General features: G+C 59.5%; 4 protein-coding genes across 7 annotated transcripts; all 4 read left to right on the top strand.

Moving 5' to 3' along the window:
- The first annotated feature begins 711 nt into the window (after positions 1–711).
- On the top strand, positions 712–18186 carry Prkaca (protein kinase cAMP-activated catalytic subunit alpha). 2 transcript variants are annotated; one of them, XM_003461790.4, is made up of 10 exons: positions 712–967; positions 9139–9200; positions 9343–9471; positions 12239–12337; positions 12724–12806; positions 14439–14565; positions 14655–14750; positions 14833–14955; positions 16380–16544; positions 16886–18186. In XM_003461790.4, the coding sequence occupies exons 1-10, from the start codon at positions 922–924 to the stop codon at positions 17009–17011; spliced, it is 1056 nt and encodes a 351-aa protein (XP_003461838.2). In that variant the 5' UTR covers positions 712–921; the 3' UTR covers positions 17012–18186. The 2 variants fall into 2 exon arrangements, with proteins under 2 accessions (XP_003461838.2, XP_003461839.2); XM_003461791.4 differs by lacking the exon at positions 712–967 and adding an exon at positions 4842–4878.
- Positions 6573–9167, top strand: Smim46 (small integral membrane protein 46). The gene is made up of 2 exons (XM_063228513.1): positions 6573–6793; positions 9139–9167. Exon 1 carries the CDS (start codon positions 6573–6575, stop codon positions 6723–6725), a length of 153 nt encoding a protein of 50 aa, XP_063084583.1. The 3' UTR covers positions 6726–6793; positions 9139–9167.
- A 1168-nt stretch (positions 18187–19354) lies between the features above and the next one.
- Samd1 (sterile alpha motif domain containing 1) lies at positions 19355–22191 on the top strand. The gene is made up of 5 exons (XM_063228508.1): positions 19355–20323; positions 20718–21012; positions 21114–21210; positions 21314–21425; positions 21519–22191. The coding sequence occupies exons 1-5, from the start codon at positions 19355–19357 to the stop codon at positions 21675–21677; spliced, it is 1632 nt and encodes a 543-aa protein (XP_063084578.1). The 3' UTR covers positions 21678–22191.
- Positions 22192–23002: 811 nt separating this feature from the next.
- Positions 23003–26627, top strand: CUNH19orf67 (chromosome unknown C19orf67 homolog). 3 transcript variants are annotated; one of them, XM_063228511.1, is made up of 6 exons: positions 23003–23411; positions 24356–24500; positions 24583–24683; positions 24801–24962; positions 25746–25880; positions 26351–26627. In XM_063228511.1, the coding sequence occupies exons 1-6, from the start codon at positions 23101–23103 to the stop codon at positions 26484–26486; spliced, it is 990 nt and encodes a 329-aa protein (XP_063084581.1). In that variant the 5' UTR covers positions 23003–23100; the 3' UTR covers positions 26487–26627. The 3 variants fall into 3 exon arrangements, with proteins under 3 accessions (XP_063084581.1, XP_063084580.1, XP_003461863.2); XM_063228510.1 differs by having other exon boundaries at positions 23005–23411; positions 24359–24500; positions 24777–24962; XM_003461815.5 differs by having other exon boundaries at positions 23011–23411; positions 24777–24962.
- Positions 26628–27518: the final 891 nt, after the last annotated feature.

Raw genomic sequence — 27518 nt, 5'->3', positions numbered from 1 at the left:
CGGCGTGGTTCTGAGGCGCAGGGCTCCACCGGGGCAGAGGGCGGAGGTGCCAACCACCTGCACGACCGCAGCGCCGCCCGAGCTTCCCTCCCAGACCCCCGCGTCCCGGGAGCACAGCTCGGACCCCGAGGGGGCGCCCTCTGACCCCGTGCCCCGCCCCGCCCCGCTGGCAGGTGGACCGGGAGGCCGCTACGTCCACCGCGCTGGCTGACGGCCGCTGCCGCACTGGGAGGGGGCGGGGCGGGGGACTGCGGTGCGCACGGGGCGGCCGGGCGCCCGCCGGGGCCGCCTCCTCCTTTCCTCCTCTCCTCCTCCTCCTGGGTCTGGAGCGCTGCGCGGGCGCCCGCCAGCCTCTGCCGCCCCGCCCGCCCGGGCCGCAGACTGCGCCTCCGGCCCGCCCTCTCACCCCGGGATTGACACTGAACGTTCTGCGGGGGGCCGGCCGCACCTTGCACTTCAGCCAATAAGCGCGGCCTTGCAGAGGGAGCTCCGCGCCCTGTGGAGCATACTCACCAATGAAACACGAGCACCCGCCCACCTGAGGCCTCGAGAGCCTGTGAATGGCCAGAACCTGCTGTGCGCGTCATGGGCTCGGGAGCCAATGGAGACGCAGGAGGGTTTCTGAAGACCAATGGAAGATAGTGCGGCATCGTCAATCAAGGAAAGCTAGGCCAATGAGCTGCGTGCTGCGGGGGCGTCACGGACAGCAGGAGCGGACTCTGGCTGAGGTTCCCCGGCGGGCGGGCGCGCAGAGACGCGGGAAGCAGGGGCTGGGCGGGGGTCGCGGCGCCGCATCCAGCGCAGGCAGCCCGAGGGGCCGCCGCCTCCGCCGCCCAGCGCGCTCCGGGGCCGCCGGCCGCCTCCAGCACCCCCAGCGCCGCAGCTCCGGGACCGGCCCCGGCCGCCGTCGCCGCCGCCGCGATGGGCAACGCCGCCGCCGCCAAGAAGGGCAGCGAGCAGGAGAGCGGTGAGTGACCGGCCGGGGCGATCGCGGCCCGCGCCCTCCCAGCCCGCCCGGCCCTGATCCCGGCCCAGACCCCCGTCTGGCCCGCAGCCCGGACTGCCCCTCCACAGGCTGCGGCGCCCCCGGGCCCGGCCGGGTCCCCCTAGCTGTCAGCGCCGGCTCGGCATGCGTGACCGCCGGACCGCACTACGCACCCCTGGCCCCTCTCCGGCTTCGACCCTACTCTGGTACCCGCTGCCGCCCAGACCCGGCCTGGGGCAGCCCGAGGTGCACGGGGTCTGCGTGCACGCGGGGGCCTCGGCCCCAGTGACCACACCCGCCCCCGCCCCCGCGGCCCTCACATCCCAGCCTCCTGCCCCCCACCCCAGCGTTGTTGTTCCCTTCTGTGTCACTCGGCGTGGGGGGCGGGATCTTGCTGGGTCCCTCTGCCCCTCTCCTCCCATCCTGCCACTCTGTCTCCCCGATCGCTTGTCCGCCGCCCTCCTCCTCCAAGCCAGCGTCTGTCTCCTCTGGCTGGGAGAGCGGACTGGAGGAACGTAAGGAAAGGCCTCGGTGCTGGCAAAGCCAAGGGTGAGCTGGCCTCCCGGGGTTCAGGGCGTCCGCTTTCTTAGCTCCGAGTGGGGGTGGAGGGCGTGACATCCCCTTCCGATCTCGATCTCCTGCCCTGCGGTGAGCTCCAGGCTCCTTCGAGCCCCCCTGCCCCCAATAAATGGTTGTTTCACAACTGAAGCTCATTCAGCCAGTCCCCAGGGCTCCTCCTGGGCCCTGGGCTGGGAATGGAGCGTCTGGGGTGAGTGAGACCCCGTGGGCCTGAACTGAATGGTCAGAGAGGACTTGGGGGTAGAGGGAGAGTTAGGGATGACAGCTAGTGATGTACTTTACCGAGGGATAAATGAATTCTGGGCACACCTGGAGCTTAGCCAGAGGCCCTCCCAAGCCCCCAGATAAGTGTGGCATTTTCCAGCCAAAGAGAAAACGATTCTGTATTGGAGACACCGTCAGAAACGGTCTTAAGCGCCCTCCCCGGTTTCCCCAGCTCTCAGATTGTTATCACTGCAGGCTGAAAGCTGGATCTGTGGTGGAATCCTCTTTATTTACTCGGGAATATTCAAAATTGCAAAGGGAGACCTCGTCCAGCTGTGCCTCCCCCAGCTCTTACTCTTAAACCTGAGTCTGGGTCCCTGGAACGCCCCCTCCCAAGGAGATAGGAAAAGCCACTAAAGTCCTGGCACTTGATTCCTGCCCGGGTTCAAACAGCAGAACTCAGAGTAACAGAGCCGCCCTGAAGGGGCCTGACGTGTCCCCGAGGGGTGGGGGACGAGGAGGCAAGTGCCTGTAGCTGAGTGCTTGATGACAGAGGAGCAGGTGGAGAGTGTCCAAAAACGGTCTGGGGCTGAGCTTGGAGGGGACAAGCCGAAGGGGAGGGAGGGCCTGGCCCCCAGCAGGTGAGAGCAGCCGGAGGTGGAGGTGGAGGCCAGCAGCTGCACCGTTGTGGTGGCTCATTTGAAAGTTGGGGAAGTGACATAGTTCTGGAAAACCTTCAAGGCATATCAGACACATGCGGTGGGGGTGGAATGCCACATAGGGAAAAAGATCCCAAGAAAAAGATCAGAGGCTCCGGAAGGAATTGCTAATGCTCTGAGCATGCGGGCCAGACACTGAGGAGTGGACTCTCACCATGAAATACAGTTACTATTTATCGGGCTTCTAGGATGGGCCAAGCTAAATGGTCTCCGTAGACACGTATCTGCACCGGGGATTTTTAATAATGGGCCACTGTCCAGATTTTCCAAATAAGCTATCTGAGTATGACATTGATTATGTCACAGGGGCAGAATTCACTCTTAGATCTGTCTCCCAGCAAACTTCCTGGACCCCCAAAATCTCCCAACTCAGATATTCATAAGCTGCTTCTCATATACTTTCTTAATATAAAGTGGTAAAAGCCCTGGGCATGATGGTGAACACCTGTAACCTCAGTACCTTGGAGGCTGAAGCAGGAGGATCTCTGAATTCAGGGCCAGTCTACGATACATGGTGAATTCAAGGCCAGCCTGGACTACTTGAATGAGATTCTGTCTCAAAACAAACAAACAAACAAACAAAAACCCTGAAAAGGGCTGAGAATATAGCTCAGCACACAGCGCCAGCCTGGCGAGTGTAACATCCTGAGTTCAATTCTCAGTACAAAGGTACAAAATAATGATAATAATAAAAACAACAAAAAATAAAATGATAAAAGCCAAGCTCCACAGTGGCAGACACCTGTACTCATATCTACACAGAGAAGCTAAGGTGAAAGAATCATTTCAGCCCAGTTCCAGACCAGCCTAGGTAACACAGTAAAACCTCTTCTCAAAACAAAATAATAAAAATTAGCTGCATGTGGTGGCACATATCTGTAATCCCAGCACTTGGGAAGCTGAGGCAGCAGGATGGCAAGTCCCAAACCAGCCTGGACTGTATGGAAAGACAACTGTCTCAAAACAAAAATGAAAACACAAGGTAGGTTTGGCAGCAATATCTTGTAACTCCCAGGGACTCTGGGAGACTAAAAGAGAAGAGATGAAAGTTTGAGCCCACTCTAGGCAATTTGGTGACTAAGACCATCTTAAATTAAAAAAAAAAAAATGTCTGGAGATGCAGTTCTGTGTGAAAAAAAAAAAAAATATATATATATATATTGTCTTCTGTGCAGAGGTAAACTAAGCAGTAATATAAAAGGGCTGTAGACGTAGCTCAATATAAAGGCCTTGGGTTCAATCCCTAATACTGCAAACTTTTTTTTAAATCGTAAGATTGCTTTGCCAGGGCTGGAGATTTAGCTCAGCTGCATAAGCGCCTGCCTGGCAAGCATGAGGTCGTGAGTTCGATACCTGGTACCAAAGAAAACAATTAAAAAAGATTGCTATGCCAGTAGCATTCTCTGATACACCTTAAGATACAGTTTATCCCTGAAGTAATAGCACGTTCTGCCAGCAGACCTTGTTATACTTTGGAAAGCGCCCGAGGCTATGCTTCCCCCTAAAGAAAAGGTGCGGAAAGGTGCGCCTCTTTACTTGGAATCCACACAATCATACAAAATCTGCCTCTGGTAGCCACGCCTCCTGCAAGGGGCACCTCCCTTTCGTGTACACACACACACCTCGCCGGCCTCACCGCACGCATTCCCTGTCCCCCAAACCTAGATCTCTGCGGCCAGGGCCACCTCTGCCTCCTCGCAGGGCGTAGACTTAGGATCAGCCGATAAGGAGCGAGGTGGGGGCGTTCTGCACCCAAAGATGACAACGCCATGCAAGGACCAGACCGAGAAGCGGACAGGGCAGAGGAACCAGAGCGAGCCTCGAACTCTGGCCTTGCTCCGGGAACTGAGAGGGTAGACAGAAGACAGCCAAGTGGGCCTCAGGTCTTTGCTAGCACTGGCTAAAGACACCTCTGGGAGTTGGCCCATAGAGAAAAAGGGAGCGCTCTTAAGAAGGAGCCCCACCTCCCAGAAGCCCCCCAGGTCCCAAAGACAAGTAGATCCGGGGACCGAAGAACATTGACTCCAGGAAGTCTTAGGGGGGAGGGGAATGTTGCCGCCTAACATCCTACGGCGCCCCGAGAGGGTCCAGCCGCTTTCGTGCTGTAACAGTTATATGGGTGCTCATGAGGGTCCTGCCAGAGTAGCTTCGCCCCTCTCACAGTTGGGCCAACAGAACCTGGAAGAGTCCTACTTACTCTTTCCCTGCACTCACTAGTTTAGGTCGTGTATCTTTTCCTGTTCCCACCCCATAACTCCCTGGCTCCCCCTACAGGTAGGGATCTGGGGATGGACCGCCAATTTGGTACTGAGGTCTCATGAGCCTTCCCAGCCACCGTAGTCCAAGTTCCCAGAGAAGAAGACCGAGTGATGGCTTCCAGCTACACCGATGGTGAGGCTGAGCCCGGTTGCTATAGCAACTTCCCCAAGCACACACTACTATTCAAGTCAGGAAAAGGTTGCGGCAGAGCTTAGGATCGAGTGGTCGTCCGTGGACTCCTGACTGGCCCTTAGTAACCCTCCTGGGTTGTGGGGCCTGGAGAGGAGCAGATAAATGGTCCTGTTTAGCTAGGGAGGGAGCGGTCCACCCAGAGTGGGGTCCAGCCCAGACTGGAAACTGGGGCATCTCAGTGCTGGTGTCCAACACAGACTGGGGTACCCTCTGACCGTGACGGGGGGGTGCTCAGAATGGAGGTCGGTCCGGTCCAAGTCAGGGACCCCCTGGGATGGGGGTGGGGAGGGTTTGCAGCCCTCCCCCCAGCAGGGATCCAACCGAGCTAGGCGTTGCGGGCCCACAACCCCCAGGTTTCAGAGGACATAAAGTCAGAGACCATCTAGGGGAGGAAGCGCCCTCTCACCTGAGCTTCTGTGGTTCAGCGTCCCCACTGCTGAAATTCTCATTTCTTCCTCCTGCTGGTCCTGGTTTTTGGTTTGGGTTTTGGTACAGGAGTTGAACTCACAGCCTTCTCATTGAGCTACATCCCCGACCCTATTTTAAAATTTTATTTATTTTTAATTTTGAGACAGGATCTCGCTAAGCTACATGGGCTGGGGCTCAAATTTGGGATCCTGCTGCTTCAGCTTCCCAGAATGCTGGGGTTTTAGGCCTATACCGCTACACCCAGGATGGTTCTGGATTGTCTCAGGTTTTCTCTGATCCCCTATCAAATCTGGACCAGAGCAGAGGCAGGTGGCACCTCCACACACACACAGGGAGCTGCGCCCCCTCCTCTGTCGCTTCCTGTTGCCAGCAGAGACCCTGGGTGCTGGACATATTCAGGAGCAGGCTGTCCCTGACACTCCGCTTCCTTGAGGAATCTGGAAAGCAGGAGAAAGATGGTTACGGCTGCTTCCCCTCCCCCTCCCCGGGTTTAGCTGTTGGTTTCCGGTTTGGACTTTCATGGTTGAGAGCAGAGCCAAGCACAGGGCAAGGTTTGACAGAGGCCAAGGACATCTCAGGACGCCGGGTCCCCTCACCACCCCCGCACGGCAACAAGGCAAAGAATAGATGTGCCCATTTCTCTCTCGGGGTAGCAAGGCTTGGGGACTCCAGGTGAAAACTGGGGAGGCGATAGGGTGGCTCTTGTTACCCACCCCCAGCCTTTCTCTCCAGCTGTTCTTCCAGCTAATTAAGGAGCTTGGGGCTTCCTTCTCCTCCAGGGAGTTCTGGCTGTCACAAGGGCTGGGTCTTAACTCCTTCCCCTCTGCCCAGTGGGCATTTCCCTGGGCATGTTGATTGCTGTCTCTGGGCAGTCCAGCACCCACGGAAGACGGCAGGGCCTGGCATCCCTGACACAGTGAAAGTTGCCAGAAAAGGAAGTTAGTTGGCTTTAGTGCCCCACCCCTGGGAAGGTGGGCTGGCCAGAAGGACACCCTTGAGGGACTCTTCCCCCCTCTTCCTGCCAGAGGAGCTTCTGCAGACCTTGGCCGCCTGCAGCAGGTACCTTTAAATGCTTCCCTGGCAACCAGCTCCTCCTCCTGGGTCCCAAGAGGCCTTCCCAAGGAAGCTGGCTAGCAGGCTTCGCTTTTTCCTGGTGCCCCAGCAAAGGGAAGAGTCCAGGGAGAGCCCGGCAGGGCCTGGGAGGGATGGATCCCAGATCAGGCAGCAGCCAGGATTCGGACTCGGAGATCGTTTTCCAGCTGTGGCTGCAGCTCTTGCTCTGGACCCACCTGGCCTTGCGTTTCCTGAGTTACCTGCGCCATACCCTCTGGGGACCTAAGCCACAGCCAGCACCCTGAGCCTCCTGGGCTGGGGGCCAAGGGCCCCAGGTTGCCCCATCCCACCCCTGGAGTGGCGGGATGAGGAGGTAAGTGTGGGTTCATGGCTGTGGCTGCCCTGTTTGCTGGCTTCTCCGGGGATTGTGCCCCGCCCCCCCAAATCTCAGCAGCAGAAGTGGGGAGATAGCCATGGTGACAGCCACACTCAGACCTGTGCACTGCCTGGTTAGGGCCGGGTGGAGACAGCCTTCCTGTGGGTTCTCCACAAGCCAGACTTTGTCTGCTCTCTGATGTGGCTGAAGGTAGGGTCTCAAGAGCTCTGTCTCCAGCCTGTGGCTCTGTCGCTGGGAGATTTCTGATGGCATTGTGGTCCCTAAGATTCTCCTAGAGAAAGTGCTAGATGTGAGCAGCAGCTTCTGCTCAGAGAGGTCCCTGGACCGGCCCAGGGCTCCTGGTCTTTCACCCGAAGCCCAGGGACCCCTCAAAGGCCCTCTTCCTGGCTCTGGCTACAGTCTCCCCTGCATCCCCTGCCCTCTAACCCTTCTCCTTGGGGCAAGGTGGGATTCCTAGCAGTCAGGCAGACAGGAGGCAAGGTCAGAATCCAAGTAAGTGTTGGGGCCCCAGAGTGGCGCCTGTCCCTGGGATCTGGCAGCCTTGAGATGGGATCAGTCCCTGCGCTGCTGCACTGCAAGGGCCTGGCTGGGAGCAGAGCTCGGGGGCAGTGGGGTCATCTGTACAACGAGGGGAGGCGGAGGGGGAATAAGAGCCACTCTGCACAGTGAGGGGAGCATTGCTGGTGGGGAACCCCAGCACAGCACTGAGCAGGAGACCCAAGGATGAATTCGAGCCTCAGAATGAATGGAGGCAGGACTGAGCCTGCAGGTGGAGCTCAGGCTGGCGATCCCTGCTCAGCTCGAGGTGGAGACACTCCTGACTGTGATGCCAGCTGCTTGGAAGGCTGAGGCAGGAGGGTCACCAGAGCCTAGGTGTTTGAGGGCAACCTGGGCAGCACTGCGAGACCTCCATTCATTTAAATCAGTCAACTGACTGATCAGAAAGCAGGCAAGTAGCACACAGCTGTAATCGTACCTGCCCAGAAGGCCGAGGCAGGCAGGACAGCCTGTGCAGTTTGAGGCCCTGTCCTGGTGTTTAAAAAGAAACCGGCAAATTTTCCACACCTCCCCTTGCCCTTTCTACTTGGTGGTTGGTTGGTTCGTTTGCACTGAGGCTGGACCACAGCCTTCTCCCTGAGTTACATCTGCAGTCTGTCTGTTTTCTTTTCAGATTGGGTCTTGCTGAGTTGCCCAAGGTGGGCTCAAGTTTGTCTTTTTTTTTTTTTTTTTTTTTTTCCTTTTTATCGGTCCGGGGGATTGAACTCACAACTGCCTGCTTGTAAGGCAGGCACTTATGCCGCTGAGCTAAATCCCCAGCCCCCTGATTTTTTTTTTTTTTTTTAACAGCAGGTAGCAGCCAGGGTAGTGGCACATACGTACCTGTAATCTCAGCCCTCAAAGGGTGACACAGGAGGAACCCAGGGTCCAGGCCAGCCTGATTGACTTGGCGAGACCCTGCCTCAGATTTTTAGAATAGTTTCAAACTACAGTTCAGTGCAAAGGCCCTGGGTTTATTTCCCAGTGCCATAAAAACAAAGTTGATAGGTGGCACTGAGGCCCCTCCACACCGGCCTTGAACCCAGGGAGCCCCAGGGAGCTCACTGCTCTTACCCCAATTCATAGATGCGGAAAACTGAGGCCTGGGAGACAAGATCAGTTGTCTAAGTTTTGCAGCTCCTCAGGGAGCAGAATTGGGGGACTCAGACTTGGTCTTATGCCTGGCCCCAGCTCCCAGCCCCTGTGCTGGACTACCTCAGGCCCACTGGCGGTAACAGGGATCCCGGCTGCCACAAGGCAGGTGGCCAAAGTGGTGAGGCTTCCCCCTCACCAGCTCTGGACCAGAGCTCTGTGATTGTCCAAGCCAGGCCAGGCGCAGCTGGGGACCAAGGTGACAGCTGGCCCCCCAAGGACGCCTGCCACCCGAGCCCCGCGGGCCTCCATCCCCACTCGACCTCCCCGGAGAAGGGGCCTGAGCGGCGGCCAGCTCCCAAGCTATAAATACCCTGCTGGCGTCGGCCCTGGCCGAAGAATGTACCTCGCAACTGGGCCGAGTGGGGGTGGGCTGGCCAGGGTGCCTGGCCTGGTGCCCCTGGGCATGAGCCCCTAGTCTCCCCAACCCCACTTTGGGTGGATCCAGTAAGGGGGGCCGGGCCGCAGCCCAGTCAGCTCCCCCTACCCAGGGTACCCACAGGCCCAGGCAGAGTTGCCCCCTGCTATCCACAGCGGGTGTCCCCCAGAACCAAACAGAGCCTGCTGTGGACTCCCTGGAGCATGGGAATACGGGGAGTCCCCAATCTAACCCTGCTCTTCCTTCCTTTCAGTGAAAGAGTTCTTAGCCAAAGCCAAAGAAGATTTTCTTAAAAAATGGGAAAGCCCTGCTCAGGTGAGGCCCCCAGGGGGGTGATGGGCCCAGGTCCCCAGGCCGGCTGGGTCCCAGGGCACTGCCCACCCGGGTCCCTCACCCACTGGACACCCCAGCCTCAACCCCAGCCCCCTGACCCCAACCCCGGCCCTCTGGCCCACAGAACACGGCCAGCTTGGATCAGTTTGACCGCATCAAGACCCTCGGCACCGGCTCCTTCGGGCGTGTGATGCTAGTGAAGCACAAGGAAACTGGGAACCACTACGCCATGAAGATCCTGGACAAGCAGAAGGTGAGCGGCCCATCCGTCCGTCTTTCTGTCCACCGTTTCCCGCCCACCCAGCCAGTGCTGCCTCCGCCGCCACCTCTACACCAACGCCAGTGGAGCACAGAAACACACAGATGGCTCAGGATGAACCCCAGACCGGGGCTCTGAGCGCATCCTCAGCCCTATTTATGTTTTATTTTTATTTGATTTATTTATTTTCTTATTTATTTTTGAGACGGGGTTTTATCAAATTGCTGGGTTCTCTAGGCTGGTTTGAATTTTTGATCCTCCTACCTCAGCCTCCCAGAGTGCCAGGATGACAGGCAGGCACTGACATGATCAGCTGTAAAATCGTTTTTCTCAAAGTTCTAGAAAATTCCAACCCGGTGCATTGGCACACACACATCCTCTCAGCACTATGGGAGGCTGAGGCAGGGAGATTCCCGTGAGTAGGCATCTGCCATACATAGTGAGTTCAAGGCCACCCTGAAATAGGTGGTGATGCCTTGTGTCATAAGTTAAATAGCTTCTGAATATTCTAGAAAATTCCAAAAATCAGAACTTGCACTTACCCTAGGTAAAGTGCCACTCTGAGTTCACATTGACAGAGTGAATGTTGAACACCAGGATTTTGGGGTTCAAAGTCACCCAGATAGGACACAAGCTGCACAGACTGGGGAATGGCTCAGAGAGGGGCCCGTGCTCCAGGCCCCGGTTTCCTTCCCCAGCACCACAAAGACACGTAGTCTATAGATGCTGTGCAAACACGAAGTCCTTCCTCCCTTTCTTTCGGCTTTTCCAGACAGGGTCTCGCTATATAGTCCAGGCTGGCCTTGAACGCCTCCTGCCTCAGCCTCCCAAATGCTGGGATTATAGTGTAAGCCGTTTCCTAGAAGAGACTTGAGTCTCCTCAAACTGAACTTGGTGTCTCCCTGGGGTGCTGGGTACCTAGAGCCCATCCCCTGAGAATACTGAGAGGCCCCTGCATTTCCCAAGCCCACCGTGCCAAGCTGAAAATACTGTCATGAGACATGGTGGCCAGGTGTGGTGCTGCACGCCTGTAACCAGACCCCCTCCAGAGGCTGACCTTGGAGGATCACAAGTTTGAGGCTGGTCTGGGCAATTTAGCAAGGTTTTGTCTCAAAAGAATAAAAGAAACTTTTTTTTTTTAAATCAGTACTGGGGATTTGAACCCACAACCATGCACTTGCAAGGCAGACACTTATGCCGCTGAGCTAAATCCCCAGCCCTTTTTGTTTTGTTTTTTGAGGCCAAATCTCATTTTGTAATTCAGGAAAGCCTTGAACTCCCTGTGTAACCCAGGCTGGCCTCCAACTAGCTTAGATCATCCTGTCTCAGCCTCCTAAGCACTGGGATTATAGCAACACCATGCCCAGCTTAAAGTAAAAGAATTTTTTTAGTCAGGGATGTAGTCCAGTGGCACAAGTGCCTGCCTGGCAAGCACCAGGTCATGAGTTTGATTCCTGGTACCTAAAACAATTTTTTTTTTTTTTTTTAAAGGGCCCAGGAGGGCCTGGGGATTTAGCTCAGCAACATAAGCACCTGCCTTGCAAGCAGGCAGTCGTGGGTTCGATACCCGGTACCGATAAAAAGGAAAAAGACCAAAAAAAAAGAGCCCAGGAGAATGGGGCATGATGGTACACACCTGTGATCCTAGCACTCAGGAGGCTGAGACAGAATTGCCGTGAATTTGAGGCCAACCTGAGCTATGCAGTGAGACCCTGTCTCAAAAACGTTTTCTTTTTTTTCTCTCTCTCTCTCTCTTTTTTTTTTTTTTTTTTTTTTTTTTTTTGTCTTTTTTTGAGACAGGGTCTCACTATGCAGTTCAGGCTGGCCTTGAGCTCACTTTGTAGCCCAGGCTGATCTCAAACTCGCAATGATCCTCTCACCTCAGCCTCTCAAGTGCTGGGATTATAGGTGTGAGCTACCACGCCCGGCAAAAAAATGTTTTCTTTTAATCCAATACATATGTTGAGTATCAGTGTTGAAATTTTCATAATGAACATTTAAAATTTTATCCCCCCCCCCTTTTGTTTTTTTGTACTGAGAATTGAACTCAGGATTTCGCACTTGCCAGGCAGGCGCTGTGCCACTGAGATGTATCCCAGGCCTGAATACTTAAAAGTTTTAAGTTGGGTTCCCCTATCTGCTGGCTGCACTTCAAAGGCCCAGCAGCCCCAGCACCCTCGGCAAGGGCCAGGGGACCGACACTGGCCCCTGTGTGGACCCCCTTTGTGACCCTGGCCAAGCTCCTGCCCGTGGGTCTAGCCTCAAAGTAGAAGCAATCCTCCTGCCTCAGCCTCCCAAGTGCTGGGATTACAGGCTTGGGCCACCACCCGGTTTAAGGGACTGACTGTTGGTTGGATCCTCCTTTAGATTATCAACTACTCTACCTTTCCTGTTTCTGAGCTCACTACGCAGCCCAGGCTTGGGCCTTGGGCTCACAGTGACCCTCTTGCTTCAGCCTCCCATGAGTTGTTTTTGTTTTTACTTTTGGTGATAGTAGTGGGGATTGAACCCAGGCCTGTTCTCTGAGCCTCATCCCCAGTCCTTCCTTTGGGGACAGGGGCCTGCTAAATCCCTAAACTGCCCAGACTGGCCTCAAACATTCTCATCCTCCCAAGGGGCTGGGATCACAGGCGTGGGCCACCACGACCAGCTGCGCCATAGGCGACCGAGTGGAGATGGTCCCCACCGGGGGGCCTGCCCCTACCCCTTCCTGCAGGGTGCCACCCACCCCATGCCCTCCCTCACGCTGCCCTCCCTGCAGGTGGTGAAGCTGAAGCAGGTGGAGCACACGCTCAACGAGAAACGAATCCTGCAGGCCGTCAACTTTCCCTTCCTGGTCAGGCTCGAGTACTCCTTCAAGGTGGGCTGGGCGCCGGGGCTCTGGGCCACCGGCCTGACACACACAGCCGTGTCCCCGGGAGTGACCCCAGCACAAGCTCATGTCCCAGCGGCCTCCACCCACTTCTCCCCGTCTCCACAGTGGCTGGGACATCGGCTTGACTTCTTTGCAGCCCCCCAGTTCTGCAGACCCATTGCACGGATAGCACAACCATGGCCCAGAAACCTCCCTCAGTACCCACAGACCCGCCCTGCCCTCCAGCCAGACCCCTTCCTGCCCCTCCTTCCCCAAGAGCAGAACAAAGGGCACATCTGCCCCGGGCCTCCATCAGGGGCCAGCTCGGTCCTTGCCTGGCAAGGCCACTGGGGCCTTTCAGGGGCCCTGACCATCCTGCCTCCTTCCCGCAGGACAACTCCAACCTGTACATGGTCATGGAGTACGTGCCCGGAGGGGAGATGTTTTCACACCTGCGGCGGATTGGAAGGTTCAGGTGAGCCTGGCCGGGTCCCCCACTCTGCACTGAAGGGGACCAAGCACACAGGCCGCTTGGGCGCCTCAGACGTCAGCTTTGCAGGGCTTGAGGCACAACCCCTGCAGGGTATAGGCTCTTGCCCAGTTGATGGGCTGAAACTCCTCACCTATAGTTCTCTTCACAGTCTCCTGCGTGACTGGGACTGCAGGCAGGGGCCACGACACCCCTCAAACATGAAAAAGAAGAAAGAAAATGTTTTTTTCCTCTGTGAGACAGGATCTTGCTGTGCAGTCTGTGGTGGCCTTGAACTCGTGTTGAGCCTCCTGCCTCAGCCTCCCAAGTGCTGGGATTACAAACCTGTACCATTGTACATGGTTTAAGAAAAGAATTTTAACTTGACTTGGTGGTGCACACCTGCAATGCCAGCACTCTGGGAGGCTGAAGCAGGAGCATCACAAATTCAAATCCAGTCTGGCACCTTATAAACAAGATCCTGTCTCAAAATGTTAAAAACGGGAGAGGTGTGGTTCAGGTAAAGGCTGCCAATATTATGCATTTTTAAGATTTTTAAGATTTTTTTTTTTTTGAGATAGGATCTCACTATGTAGCTGAGGCTGGCCTTGAACTCGCAGTGATCCTCCTGCCTCAGCCTCCAGTGCTGGTGGACACTGCCACCACACCCAGCTGAGGTGTATACTGCAACAGGCCAGGGATACAGGCAGCAGTATAGGCCCTGCCTGGCAGGCCTGGCCCTGAGCTGGGTCCCTGGTAACAAAAATAAAAATCTATACTGTTACTTGATAGGTAAATAAACACATACACATTTTTGCATACAATAAAAACACCTCTTCCACGCTCATTCCCCAAGTCCGCCTCCACTGAAAAGACTCAAACACTCCTGCCCCACCAGTGGGCTCCTGGACACCCCTCTAATTTGGTTTGGTTTTTGAGACAGGGTTTCACTGTGTGGCCCAGGCTGGTCTCGAACTCATAGCCATTCTCCTGCCTCAGCCTCCCGAGTGCCCCTACGCCCAGCCGGGCACCTGGCAAGGCGCTGGTTCCCCAGCTGCAGACCCCAGCGCTGTTTGGGTTTGGCCCTGGGGAGGTGGGGCTCCTCACCTGGGGACCCCCAGCTGCTCGGACCCTCTAGCTGCTTTTCCTGTGCTCAACCCCACAGGCTCTGCCCCAGCCGTTCCATGCTGGGCACTTGGGGTTCACCTTGGGGGGACTGGGGTGTCAGCTCCTGTTCCCTGTTCGAAACCTGGCCAGCCAGTGGCTCCATGGGAGGCTGCTCTCCACTTCTTTCTCTTTCTCTGTGTTTTTTTATTTTTTTATACTACAAACAGAACCAGCCACAGCTCAAGCCCTTTTTATTTTTGAGACAGACACACACTCAGTTGCCTGGGTTGGCCTCAAACTTGTGACCTTCCTGCCTCAGCCTCCTGAGGAGCTAGGATCACAGGCTGGTGCCACCACACCCAGCTGACCTCCTTGCTTTTTAACTGAGGGAACTCTGCTGTGTTCCTGGCTGGTCCTGCCCTGGGCTGGAGAGATTCTCTCACCTTGGCCTCTCCCAGCCATACTTGGACGCAGACCGTGAGAGAGCTAGCCTGGGGTGTCTTTCCGCTAACCACGTCCCCTCCCCACCAGTGAGCCCCATGCCCGCTTCTACGCGGCCCAGATCGTGCTGACCTTCGAGTACCTGCACTCGCTAGACCTCATCTACAGGGACCTGAAGCCTGAGAACCTCCTCATCGACCACCAGGGCTACATCCAGGTGCGCAGGCCTCAGGGGCACAGGGGGGCAGTGGGGGGCAGCCACGCCCTCCCCCACCTTCTGCCCACTGCCTGGCCTTGTGCCTGCAGGTGACGGACTTCGGCTTTGCCAAGCGCGTGAAAGGCCACACCTGGACACTGTGCGGGACCCCTGAGTACCTGGCCCCCGAGATCATCCTGAGCAAAGTAGGCCTGGCCCATCCCCACCCCACACCCTGCGCCCCGAACTCTGCCGTGCCCTCACCCCTACCCCTGCTTGTCACCCCAGGGCTACAACAAGGCCGTGGACTGGTGGGCACTAGGGGTCCTCATCTATGAGATGGCGGCCGGCTACCCGCCCTTCTTCGCTGACCAGCCCATCCAGATCTATGAGAAGATTGTCTCTGGCAAGGTGAGGCTAACCCGGCCCGATGTAGGACTCGGCCCTCCTGGTGGCCCTGGCACTGAACCCAGGGCCTGTGTCCTGAGCTCCAGCCCCGGCCCTTCCAGGTTTTGACACAGGGTCTTGTAAGTGGCCCAGGCTGGGTTTGAACTTGTGGTCCTCCTGCCTCAGCCTCTAAGTGCGTGGGTTAAGCTGGGCTAAGAGGCACTCATTCAGAGGGCCACGTGGGGACTGGGGCTTGAAAGCACCGCATGGGGTGCGTTACACAGGTCTAACCCCCAGGTCACGCTTGGATCAGCCAGGTGCCCTTCATGGGGAGATGAGGAGACAGGCTTTGACACGGAGGGGCCCCAAATCACAAGGGCAAGAAGTGGGGGCAGCGGCAGGCACCCCACGCTGCCTCAGCGCTTCTACCCACCGGAGTCACTTAGTGATTCCAGTCAGGGACATAGGCTTGGTATCTGGGAGGCTGAGGCAGGAGGATCACCATGAGTTTGAGGCCAGCCTGGACCATAGTGAGACCCTGTCTCAAAAAGAAAACAAAGATTAACAGGGCTGGGGACAGAGCTCAGTCCAGAGGTCCTCGGTTCAGAGCCCGTTTGGGGGAAGAGGGTGGCATGGGGCCGGGCCGGCTCCTCCAGGCCTCTGTTCGGTTGGGAGCCCGGCAGCCAACCACTAAGGCAGCCTACGTGGAACACAAACCTGGGAGACCTGGCCCAGAGCACAGTGCAGTCCTGGAAGAGGACAGAAGGGAGGCCCAGCAGGATCCCTGCATCCCTCCAGTTCCCATGCCCCGCCCCGGGTGTTATCTCCCTCCTGGAGTCAGAGGCAGGCCCAGGCCCAGGCTCTGAGAGGTTAAGGGCTGGGGCCAAGGTCACACAGCTTGTGAGCTCAAGAGTGAGTGGGGACCAGAGGTCTGCGCTCACTACTGGAGGTCCAGGGGTGTTTGCACCCGAGGCTGGGGGTGGTAGGGGAACTGAACTGCCCTTTAAAGATAGGAAAACATGGCTGGGGGGGGAGAGGTCTTGCTTGTATGCATGGTGTTTCAGAGCTCCTGCCCTCCAGCAATACGTTTTTTTGTTTTTTGTTTTTTGTTTTTTTTTTTTGTCTTTTTCCTTTTTATTGGTACCAGGGACTGGGGATCAAACTCATGACTGCCTGCTTGCCAGGCAGGCACTTATGCCGCTGAGCTAAATCCCCAGCCCCAAGCAACACTGTCTTAAAGAGTCTTTGCCAAGTGGCAGGAGGCTGAGGCAGGAGGGTCGCCAGCTCAGTCCTAGTCTGGGCAATTTAGGAAAATTCTGTCTGAGACTAAATTTATAAAGCTATGAGAGGGTGCTTCTCAGGAGGGGGTCCCGGCTCCAGCACCCCAGCCATGGGCAGGCAGGGTCCCGGCTGTGCCTTCACCTCAGCCTGCTGTCCTCGCCCTACAGGTGCGGTTCCCGTCCCACTTCAGCTCCGACCTGAAGGACCTGCTGCGGAACCTGCTGCAAGTGGACCTCACCAAGCGCTTTGGGAACCTCAAGAACGGCGTGAACGACATCAAGAATCACAAGTGGTTTGCCACCACAGACTGGATTGCCATCTACCAGCGGAAGGTGAGGGGCAGGGAAGCTGAGTGGGGAAGGCTGGCGGGGGACACAGATGGGGGGGCTGACACACGGGGACACCCAGAAGCAGGCAGCTTTGCCCAGGGAGGGGGGCTGGAAGTGGAATCCTACGGTTTTCCACTGTGCCTTGTGCAGAAGGTGCCTAGTTTCAGCTACTCAGGAGGCTGAGGCAGGAGGATCACAACCCCACCTGAGCAAGCCCCTGGCTTGAATTTAAAAAGAAAAAGGGGCCAAGAGGTAGCTAAATTTGAGGTCACCCCTGTATGTGGTCCAGGCACGGGTCAGGCACTGGACACTGGGCCACGCTGAGGTCCACCCGTCCCCTCCAGGTGGAAGCCCCCTTCATACCAAAGTTCAAAGGCGCTGGGGACACAAGTAATTTCGATGACTACGAGGAGGAAGAGATCCGGGTCTCCATCAATGAGAAATGCGGCAAGGAGTTCTCTGAGTTTTAGGGGTGTGCCTGTGCCCCCCCAAAGTTTACTCTTCTTTTGTTTTCTTTTCTTTTTCTTTTTTTGGGGGATGGGGGATTGAACAGCCAGAGGGCCCCGAGTTCCTTGCATCCGATGTCACCCCAGCCCACCCTCGAGGGTTGGGGGCCCAGGAAGCCCAGACCTTGGGGGGGATCTGCTGCTCCCCCAGCCCCACAGCCCTCTTGCCCCCCTTCCCAATGATACCCCCAGCCCACTTCAGCTGGTTGGAAACCAGGCTCCAGGCTCCTCCAGACCAAGTCTTGCTGGTCCATCGTAGCCAGGGAGAAGACAGAGGGGTCTGGGCGTGGCCCCAGCCCCGCACCAGACCCCACAGGTGAAGGCTGACCCGCGGGTGCGTTGGTGACACCCCTGTACCTTCTCCCAGAGCTGGTTGCTCGAGATTTTTAAAAACAACTTCAGATCTATTTAAGTTCCACCAGTGCCTCCCCCATCCCTTCTCCAGCTCCCTCGACCCATTTTAGGGAGCCTGGGAAGCAGACTGAGTTCACAAGAAAGAAACCAGGATTGGCCCCCCTCCTGAGCTGCTAACCCCGGCTGGGGGCTCCGCCCCTCCCTGACACCCCCATATCTCACCCCCACCGTCAGCCTCGGGCTTTGGAAGCCTGACCAAGCAGCCACCCATCTCCTTACCAAAGAGGATCTGACCCCCAAAAGAGGGGGATTCTGACCCCACGGCCCCCCCCTCTCAGCAACAGCAGCAGCCGCCACAGCCCCCAAATTCCTGCGTTTTATTCTGATTTTAACACCCGGCCTCCTCAGCCCAGCTGGGAAGGCGACCCCCCAAGAGGACTTGGGGCCAGCAGAGCGCCCCCACCCCGCGCGGGTTCCAGCCGGGCTGCCGGGGAGGGGCCAGCGCGCCCCAGCTTCCGCGCCCCTCCCTGCCCGGCCGCCCCTCGCTTCGCTGCCCGCCCGCGTCCCAGTTCCGATCTGTGCTCCGGCCCTCACTGTGAGGCGGGGCCCGGCCCCCACCCCGCGCTGCAGTCGGCCACCCGGCCGCAGGGCTCTCGGGCGGGCCGGCCCGGGTGGGCGCAGGGCCGATCGACCCGTGCGCGGCGAAGGGTGAGATCCCTGTCCACAGTGTGCTGTTGTAAACATATTTGAAAACTATTACCAATAAAGTTTTGTTTAAAAAAAAAGTGTGGCTGCTGCTCGACTTGGGCTCCCACCCACACCCTACGGCTACATGGAGACTTTCGGCCCGGCCCGCCTCCCCTTACGCGGCGCCGGCCCGATCCCGACCGGCCCGGCCAGCTGCGGTCCCGCCGCTGCCCTCAACCGAGGGGAGGAGGGGGCCCCGCTGCCCTTTGATCCCGGATCCGGGAGGGGGGTTCCCAAATTCTCCGCGCGCCCGCTCTCCTCCGCGCTCGGGGCCGAGAGGGCGCTCTCGAGAGCCGCCGAGCCGGGGCCGCAGCCAGCGAGCGGGCCAGGAAGAGCCTCGCATCCCCAGCGCGCCCCAGGCGCGGCGTCGCGGCCCGCGGACAGCGACTTCCTGGCCGGTGCGGTCGGAGCCGAGCGGCGCGCAGCGCGCGGGAGGCGTGGAGCGGGGGCTGGGCGCCGGGGACGTCTGGGTCCCGCGCCCAATGGCTGGAGCGCGGCCGAGCACCGCCCCGCCCGCCCCCTCCCCTCCCCTCCCCCCGCGTTTTCCTCCCCCTCCCCTCCCCGCCCGACGCGCTCCCCGCCCCCGCCCCGGCGCCAACTCCGCGGCGCCTCCTTAAAAAGCGCGCGGGAGTTGTTGGGGGGGGGCCGGGGCGCGCTGGAGTGAGCGCGAGCGCAAGGAAGGGGGCGGGCGGGGGGCCCCGGGCTCCACCTTAAAAGCGGGCGCGTGGGGTGGGAGGGAGGAAGGCGGGCGCGGGAGGCGGAGGGCGGGCAGGAAGGGGGGCCGGGTGTCCCGGGCGCAGGGCGCGCGTGCGGCGGCGGCAGCGGCAGCGGCGGCGGCGGCGGGGAGGGGCCGCGCAGCGCTCCCTCCGCCTCCCGCGCCCGCATCCCGGCCCCGCGCGCGCCCAGCACCGGCGGGCCGTGTGTGCGTGCGTGCGAGTGAGTGAGTGTGTGCATATTTTCCTGTCTCTTTTCTTTCTCTCTCACTGTTTTTTCTCTCTCGCGCGCTCTCTCGCTCTTTTTTTTTTTTTTTTTTTTTTGCAAAGAAACAGCAGCGCCGCCGCCGCTCCGCCGAGGCGCTGCGCCCCCCGGGGGGAGGCGGAGGAGGCGGGCAGCGGCGCGGGGCGGGGAGCGGCGCGGGGCGCGAGGAGGGGGCGCCGCGCTGGGAGGGAGGCAGCGCGCACGGTGCAGCCGGGCCGGGCGGGAGGCATGGCGGGGCCCCCGGCCCTACCCCCGCCGGAGACGGCGGCGGCCGCCACCACGGCAGCCGCCACCTCGTCGTCCGCCGCGTCCCCGCACTACCAAGAGTGGATTCTGGACACCATCGACTCGCTGCGCTCGCGCAAGGCGCGGCCGGACCTGGAGCGCATCTGCCGGATGGTGCGGCGGCGGCACGGCCCGGAGCCGGAGCGCACGCGCGCCGAGCTCGAGAAACTGATCCAGCAGCGCGCCGTGCTCCGGGTCAGCTACAAGGGGAGCATCTCGTACCGCAACGCGGCGCGCGTCCAGCCGCCCCGCCGCGGGGCCACCCCGCCCGCCCCGCCGCGCGCCCCCCGTGGGGCCCCGGCCGCCGCGCCGCCGCCCACGCCCGCCCCACCGCCGCCGCCGCCCGCGCCCGTCGCCGCCGCCGCTGCCGCCGCCCCGGCCCGGGCGCCCCGCGCCACCGCCACAGCGCCCCCCTCGCCCGGCCCCGCGCCGCCGGGCCCCCGCGCACAGCGGGCCGCGCCCCTGACCGCGCCGCCGCCCGCGCCCGCCGCCGCCGCCGCGTCCCCGGCCGTGGCGCCCCCGCCCGGCCCGCGCCGTGCCCCCCCGCCCGCCGTCGCCGCCCGGGAGCCGCCGCTGTCGCCTCCGCCGCCGACCCCGCCGCCGCCGGCGCCGACCCAGCAGCCGCCGCCGCAGCAGCAGCAGCAGCAGCAGCAGCCGCCGCCGGAGGGGGGCGCGGCGCGCCCGGGGGGCCCGGCGCGGCCCGTGAGCCTTCGGGAAGTCGTGCGCTACCTCGGGGGCAGCAGCGGCGCGGGCGGGCGCCTGACCCGCGGCCGCGTGCAGGGGCTGTTGGAGGAAGAGGCGGCGGCGCGGGGCCGCCCGGAGCGCACCCGCCTCGGAGCGCTCGCACCGCCACGCGGGGACAGGCCCGGACGGGCCCCGCCGGCTGCCAGCGCCCGCGCGTCGCGGAGCAAGGTGAGCGCGCGGGGAGTGGGGCGCCGCACGGCGGGCAGGTGAGGGCGGCGGGCGAAGTTGTGGTCCCAGGAGGAGTAGGGTAGTGAGGGCCTGGGCCATGCGCGCGTCCCCGGCGGGCTCCGTGCCTGGTGACCTTGGCGAGGGACTCCATGTGCCCCCAGCCTCAGTTTCCACCGCTGTCAGCGCGGCTGGATCGCAGTAGCGACCCCTTGGGGTTGCTAGCGACTTTGGCGAGGTTCGACTTCGGAGCTCCGGAGGGCTCCGGGCGCCCAGCCCGGCGTGGAGCGAGCGTGGAAAAGTTAGGCGACGGAGTCACCAGAGGCGGCGCGGGTCAGGCAGCTCGGGCCCGGACTCCAAGGGCACCAACCTCCCCCGCTTCTCTCCCCGGGTCCAGAGAAGTGGAGAAGAGCGCGTGCTTGAGAAAGAAGAGGAGGAAGAAGATGAAGACGACGACGATGACGAAGACGACGTTTCTGAAGGCTCAGAAGTGCCCGAGAGTGACCGTGCCGCCGGTGCCCAGCACCTCCAGCTTAACGGCGAGCGAGGCCCCCCCAGCGCTAAGGAGAGGGGCAAGGAGTGGACGCCCTGCGCGCCTCTCCCGGGGCAGGACGAAGGGCGGGGCCCGGCACCCGGCAGCGGAACCCGCCAGGTGTTCTCTCTGACGGCCCTCAGTAAGGAAGGAGGATCCGGTAAGGACTTGGGACCGGCACCGGTGCCGTTGGGCAGGGGGTGCTGCTGGCTGAGAGCTGGGGCTGGGGCAGTGCCACACATTCCTGCTTTATTTTTGCAGCCTCTGTTGCCACGGGGCCAGATTCCCCATCCCCTGTGCCTTTGCCCCCGGGAAAGCCAGCGCTCCCTGGGGTGGACGGGACCCCCTTCGGCTGTCCGTAAGTTGGGCCTTCAAGGTGGTGTGGGGGGTGGACAGCTCAGGCATTGAGAGCCAGCCACAGGACCTTGGAGGCCACCCGGCCGTTGGTTCTTCTACTGCAGGCCTGGGCGCAAGGAGAAGCCAGCAGACCCGGTGGAGTGGACAGTAATGGATGTGGTGGAGTACTTCACCGAGGCCGGCTTCCCCGAGCAGGCCACTGCCTTCCAGGAGCAGGTGAGTCTGTGCCTAGGACGGACCCACCCCCTCCACCACCTGCCCCAGGGTGTGCATCCCACCCACATCCCTCCTTCCCTCTTTGTCCACCAGGAGATTGATGGCAAGTCCCTGCTGCTCATGCAGCGCACTGACGTGCTCACCGGCCTCTCCATCCGCCTGGGCCCGGCCCTGAAGATCTATGAGCACCACATCAAGGTGCTGCAGCAGGGCCACTTCGAGGATGACGACCCTGACGGCTTCCTGGGCTGAGCCTTGCCCTCCCTATGGCTCCCCAAGTGTCCAGAGCCAACCAGGGCACCCGGGCCCTAGTGACAGATTTTCATCCAGGGGCGCCTTGTTCATTCCCTTTTTGCCTCCCACACACACAATTTCCCCCTGCCACCCCCGCATCTTCTGCGCCCCCAGAATCGTCGGAGTAAGGGGTTGGGACTCCAGGAGGCCAGCCCCCCTGCCGGCCCAAGGACTTTTTTTTGGAAAAAAAAAAAAACTGGGCTTCCCCAAAAAAATCATTTTCAGCCAGATGTTTGCTATATAAATGGTTCTGCCTGTTCATTTTGGTGGGTGGTCTCCTCCCCAACCACCTCAGCCCCTGCCCAGCTGGCTGTCCCTGCCTTCCAGCACGGGGGAGGGTTGGGGGACAAGTTGGGTGGGGTCCCTGGGACTTATCCCATCCCTTTCTGTCAGGCATTGCTCCAGCTGGCTGTATTGCTTTTTAATATTACACCGAAGGTTTTTTAAATAAAGTTTAAAAAAAAAAGAAAAACATCAAGAGTCCATTTTGTGAATGGAGTGGGGGAGGGGCACGGAGCACCTCCTAGGATCCCCTCAGGGTAGGACAAAAACGGGGACACAGCAAGGGTAGTGATAGGGTCCACTTCACAGCCAGCCGTAAATCACTGCCTTCACTTTGGATTTTTTTTTTTTTTTGTACTTTTGGTTTTGGTGTTAGGACTCAAACCCAGAGCCTTGTGCTTGCCAAGCAGGCGCTGGGCAGCTCAGCTACATGCACAGCTCCACAGCCAGCTCAGAGTCTGCTGCAGGCTGGCCAGCGTGGCAAGGACAAAAAGGCTGTGGGATGGGAATGCTGTCTTTTTCTCCCTGCTGTGGGTTCTCACATGTTGGTTGAGTGACTAACTAAACTTCATGTTTTATGAGCATTTTCTGGGGTGTCCTCTCCGCGATGCCCTGAGACAGCTCATAAAAACCGACTTTATAGAGGAGAACTCGTTCAGACAGCAAAGACGCAGTCACCCGAGGTGGTGGTGGACACTCGGAACCTTTGCCTGGAGCCTTTGAATATATCCGAGTGGGACCCCACACAGGACCTGGCAGCCAGTGAGGCCATGAGCCAAGAGAAACCGACCAGAGGGAATTGCACTGTCAGCGGTCAACCGCGGTGACACCGCGCGCGCACCCCCTGGCTTATGGCCTGGGCTTCCTGGACCCCCAGGACGCAGATGCCGGGGTGCGCGCCCGCGTCGCGTGCCAGGGGCCCAAAGCACGCGGGGGCTCAGCGGCCGCGAGCCGGAATTCAAAAGAGGCAAACTCCTTCCCTAGGCGGGCAGCGGAGGGGAGGCCGAGGCAGGCGGAGGCGGCGGTCCCAGCCCTGGGGCGGGGCCACGCGTGCGGCGCGGAGAATTAAGGAGCGTGGGTGCCCGCCCCCAGTGCCCCCATGGCTACCGAGCAGTGGTTTTCAGGGCTGGGCCCCGGGATAACGCCACCGGCCCTGGAGGACCTGGAGCCCGGGGCACAGCCTTGCGGGAACCCGTCGTGGGCCACGCCGCCCGGCAGGCCGGAGGACCCACCGGCCACGGAGGCCGAGGGCGCCCAGGTACAGGTGGCCGAGGCTGCCACGCTGGACGCAGGCCCCGCGGTGGCGGCCCCGACGCGCCTGACCCTGGACGCGATGTTCAGTCCCATCACCGAGCAGCTGCGCTACCTGCTCAAGAAGGCGGACGACTTCCAGAGCTACCTGCTCTACAGGTGACCCTGGGAGCGGACTGGGCACAGGCCCCAGCGGCCGAGCCACGCCATGTCCCAGAGTCAGAAACACTAACGTGAAGCAGCTGTGCGGAATCCGCGGGGCTGAAATGTCCCCAGCACAGGCAGCCGGGCCTCGGCGCTGTCACAGGGCGAAGGCATCAAGGGCGCACACGCTGTCGTAGATTCTGAACCCCATGCTGGTCTCCCCAAGCCCCATGAGCCGGCCTTGGCCCATGGACTCCATTTGAAAGCACCCGCCAAAGTGACGCCCACAGCAAGGCAGTGGAGGCTGGCTCTGGGCTTCAGGGTCTATTGGAATCCCCTGGGAGACTATTTAAACTGGAGGTTTCCGGGTTTGCACCTTGCAGTTTTAGGAGTGAAGCAGCTATGCAACTCAGGTGTTAACTTTTGGGGGGGTTTTGTTTTTGTTTCTTTAAGACGGGGTCTTGATTTAGATGGGGCCTTGGACTCTCGGAAATCCTCCTGCCTCAGCCTCAGGGGTTCAGGGATTCCAGGCCTGGCCTATGCTACACCCACACGCCCAGCTGGGTGTCAGCATTTTAACTCAGGTTCCCAATGGCTTTGATGCAGGTGGAGCAAGATGATCTGAGAAAGGCCTGGCACCTAGGGACCAGGCAAGACTGGGGTATAGGTGGGGTGCTTTCCAGTCCAGCATACCCAAGGCTTTTCTGCCCACAGGAAACAAAAAAAAAAAAAAGGCATCACGATAGCATATACCTGGAATAGCCAGCACTCAGGAGGCTGAGGCAGGAGGATCACTGTGAGTTCAAGGCCAGCCTGGACTTCAAAATGTGGCCGTGTCTCAAAATACAAAAAAAAGACAAAAAACAAACCAAAAGGCAGAACAGGGATGCACATGGAAGGTGAGTAAATGGGAAATAGGGGCCAGGGGCATCTGCCTAAGGACCCCTTTCTCCCTTTAGCAGGGACCAGGTCCAGAAGGAGCAGCTTGCAAGGGCCATGCCCACCTTCCTAAGGATGTGCGAGCCGTACTTCCTGTATCTGGAGGCCGCTGCACGGAGCACTCCGCCCATCCACGGAGCCCTGCAGGAGATGGTCCGGAAGGGGGTGCGTGCAGCAACCTCTGGGGCCCAGGCCCGGGAGGGGGGTCCCCTCCAGCCCGGCCAGCTCACTGCCTCCTTGTCCGCAGCTGTTGGACATCTCCCAGCAGCTCACCCTGTGCCTGGAGCAGCTGGTCCTCATGTACGCCTCCTTCGGCTTCGTGGAGCTGGAGGAGACGGACCCTCTGAGGTACGGGGCTCTGATACCCACCCGGGGTGGCGGGCAGGTGGGCAGCAGAGCCCGGGATCCAGTGTCACCCTCTGCTGTCCCATCTCCGGCCAGCATCTCCAGCTTCTTCTGTGGCAGATTCTCCATCAACCCTTTCCAGGAAGTATCCATCTTCAGGTACTGCGCCCCGGCTGCCTACACCGCCAGCCGTCAGCCCCGCTACCTCTACAAAAAGATGCGCTGGAACCTGGAAACCACTCCTAAGCCCAGCAGCCAGGGGCAGCACGCCCGTGTGGATTAGTGAGTCCTCCCTGCCCACACCCAGGCCTCCCCTGTCTGTACCCAATGTCCGAGCCTCCGACACCAAGCAGAAAGCAAGCCAGGTACTTGGGCAAGCTAGGTAGCTAGGGAAAGGCTTCACCACCAAGACAACCCCAGCCATTACCTTGCTTTCTTTCATTTTAAACAAGTAGTTCAGGTTGGCTTTGAGCTCACTATGTAGCCCAGGCTAGCCTCAAACTCACAGCAACCCTCCTGCCTCAGCCTCCTGAGTGCTGGGATGACTGGCCTGTGCCACTATGCCGAGTTTACTTTTTTCTTTTTAAATTTATTATTTGCTTATTTTTTGGCAACTGAGGAATTGAACTCAAGCTTGCCAGGCCAGGTGCTGTGCCGCTGAGCTGCATCCTCGGCCTGCAATTCTTTTTTTACTTTTTAATTTTTTTCTTTCTCTTTGAAATAAAATGGATTTAACTTCACTCTCTAAGTCTTCTTTTAAAAGTGGGCTGGCAGGGAAGGAGAAGAGGCCTTGTTGTTGGGGTTTGAGTGTCTTTGTTTTTGTTCTGAGGCACAGTGTTGCTTATGTAAAGCCAGGCTGGCCTGGAAGTCACAGCCACTCTCCTGCCTCAGCCTCCAGAGCGCTGGGATGACAGGTGAGGGCTACCAGGCCTGGCCTGGCCTGAGGCCCCGCTATTGAGCCACATCCCTTCCTGCGAATTTCAGCACAACTTCACCAAGGTTTCAGCTTCTTTGGGAACCACAGAGCCATTGCGGGGGCTGAACCGTGGCTCTCTCCCCTCCCAGCTACTTCCTGTGCTACCGAGATACGTGGGAGGACACGGGCCAGAGTCCGGCCACTTCTTGTCCCCAGATCCAGAAGCTGTGGTCCATCGGCAGATGGGTCCCCCTAGGACCGGAAGACGACGACCTCTATTCATGGTAGGGGCTGGGGCAGTGCAGGGTGGGCTTGAGCTCCCCCAAACCATCCAACCCCCTCCCACGCTTCCCATCCCATGGCAACAACTAGAGCATTCGTGCCCGGAAGTGTTTAATGCAGACTCTGTAACAACCCGCTGAGGTCTGTACCACAGGCCCCATTTTACAATGGGTGGTGGGTGGGGTGGAGAATCGACCAGAGAGGTTAAGTTACCTGCCCAAGGACACACAGTGCAGTGCCTGCGCGAGTCAGGGCCGGTTATTCAACTTCCTCCGGAAGCCCCGACCCTGTTTCTCCTCCACAACAAGGAAACCACTTTCCCCGGGATTTTTCCCACCCTCGGGGGGCCCTGGCCTGCTGGGGCTGCCGCCGTCCAGCAGGGAGGGCGAAAAGGAGGGATGGACGGAGAGAGGGAGGAAGGGAGGCAGGGAGCGGCGCTCACATCCGGCCTGCCCGCGTGTCCGGCCCCCAGGGTGTCGTGCCCGCAGCCGCCCGGAGACTACCAGCAGCTGCTGACCATTGGCTTCGAGGAGCCGTCGCACGTGCTGGCCACCGACCTGCTGTTGCAGGTGCTGGCCGGCCAGGCGGGGCCGGCGCGGGGGTGCTGAACCGGGCGCAGGGCGCTGAGTGAAGCAGGGCTGCTCCGCCCTCCAGGAGCAGGGCGTGCGGTCGCCTGAGCTCCCAGGACGGCCGGGTCGGGGTAAGCTGTGCGAACCGAATTTCACGTTAAATAAAAGAAAGAGGTCACAGGTTCTGCGTCCCCTTCCAAGCGCCGAACCCCGCCCCTTGGGGCGAACGGGCCACGCCCTCTCCCGCCGCCCTCTGGGAAGAGTAGTCTTCCGAATGCCAACACTCGTTAGCCAATAGATGAGACAAGCGCGGGGCGCATGCGCACAGGCGTGCGTGAAGCAAAAGAGGAAGCAGCCTGTCAATAACCGGAAGCCAGGAAACCACAAGTTTCTGGTAGCCGGGAAAAGTCAACGCCCACTGGAGAAGGGCCTTCGAGCCACGCCCACGCCGGCGTCTTCACCCGGAAGTGGTTTCTTTTTAGTGTCGAAAGACTGTATTTCCCGGAGTGCTCTAGAAGAGCTCCAGGCTGGATTTTGCGAGGGCGGAATAAGGACTTTTTACTCCTGCTGCGCTTGGTTTTCGGAGCCCGACAGGCTGCTGTCCTTTCTGGGTGTCCGAGGCGCAGACTGGGTTGGGGGGAGTCCTAGGAAACCTCAGCCTGGGACTTCTAAGTTTTACTCCACCCTGGGCTGGAGAAGTGCTCGGGTGAGCAAGTGGCCAAGGCTGGACTCCAACCGTATGACCCGGATCGCCCTGGCACCTCCGAAGGAATGCCTCCCCCCTCGCCTGGGGTTTGCATCGTAGAACAACTTCTGGATCCCTGGCATTTTACTTTTCCGGACTGAATCCGGGGCTCATTGTACCGAGCTCTTTTTTTTTTTTTTTTTGAGAAGAGAACGCTTAATACCAAGTTAAGCGAACTTTAGACCGTCCTGCCTCAGCCTCTCATAGTGCTGGGGTTACCACCGCGGGTCCCTTTATCCAGCTTCCTAGGGTCAGAATAAGAGACCAAGAGCCTTATGGGTTTTCAGCTTTTTATTTTGACTTATTATGCGTGTTTGCAGCACATA

This window comes from Cavia porcellus, unplaced genomic scaffold, assembly GCF_034190915.1.
Source record: "Cavia porcellus strain 051 isolate PalLab524CR breed Dunkin Hartley unplaced genomic scaffold, mCavPor4.1 scaffold_17, whole genome shotgun sequence".
Taxonomy (NCBI): domain Eukaryota; kingdom Metazoa; phylum Chordata; class Mammalia; order Rodentia; family Caviidae; genus Cavia; species Cavia porcellus.
The sequence above is the reverse complement of the archived record's forward strand: the minus strand, read 5'-3'. Positions and strand labels throughout refer to the sequence as shown.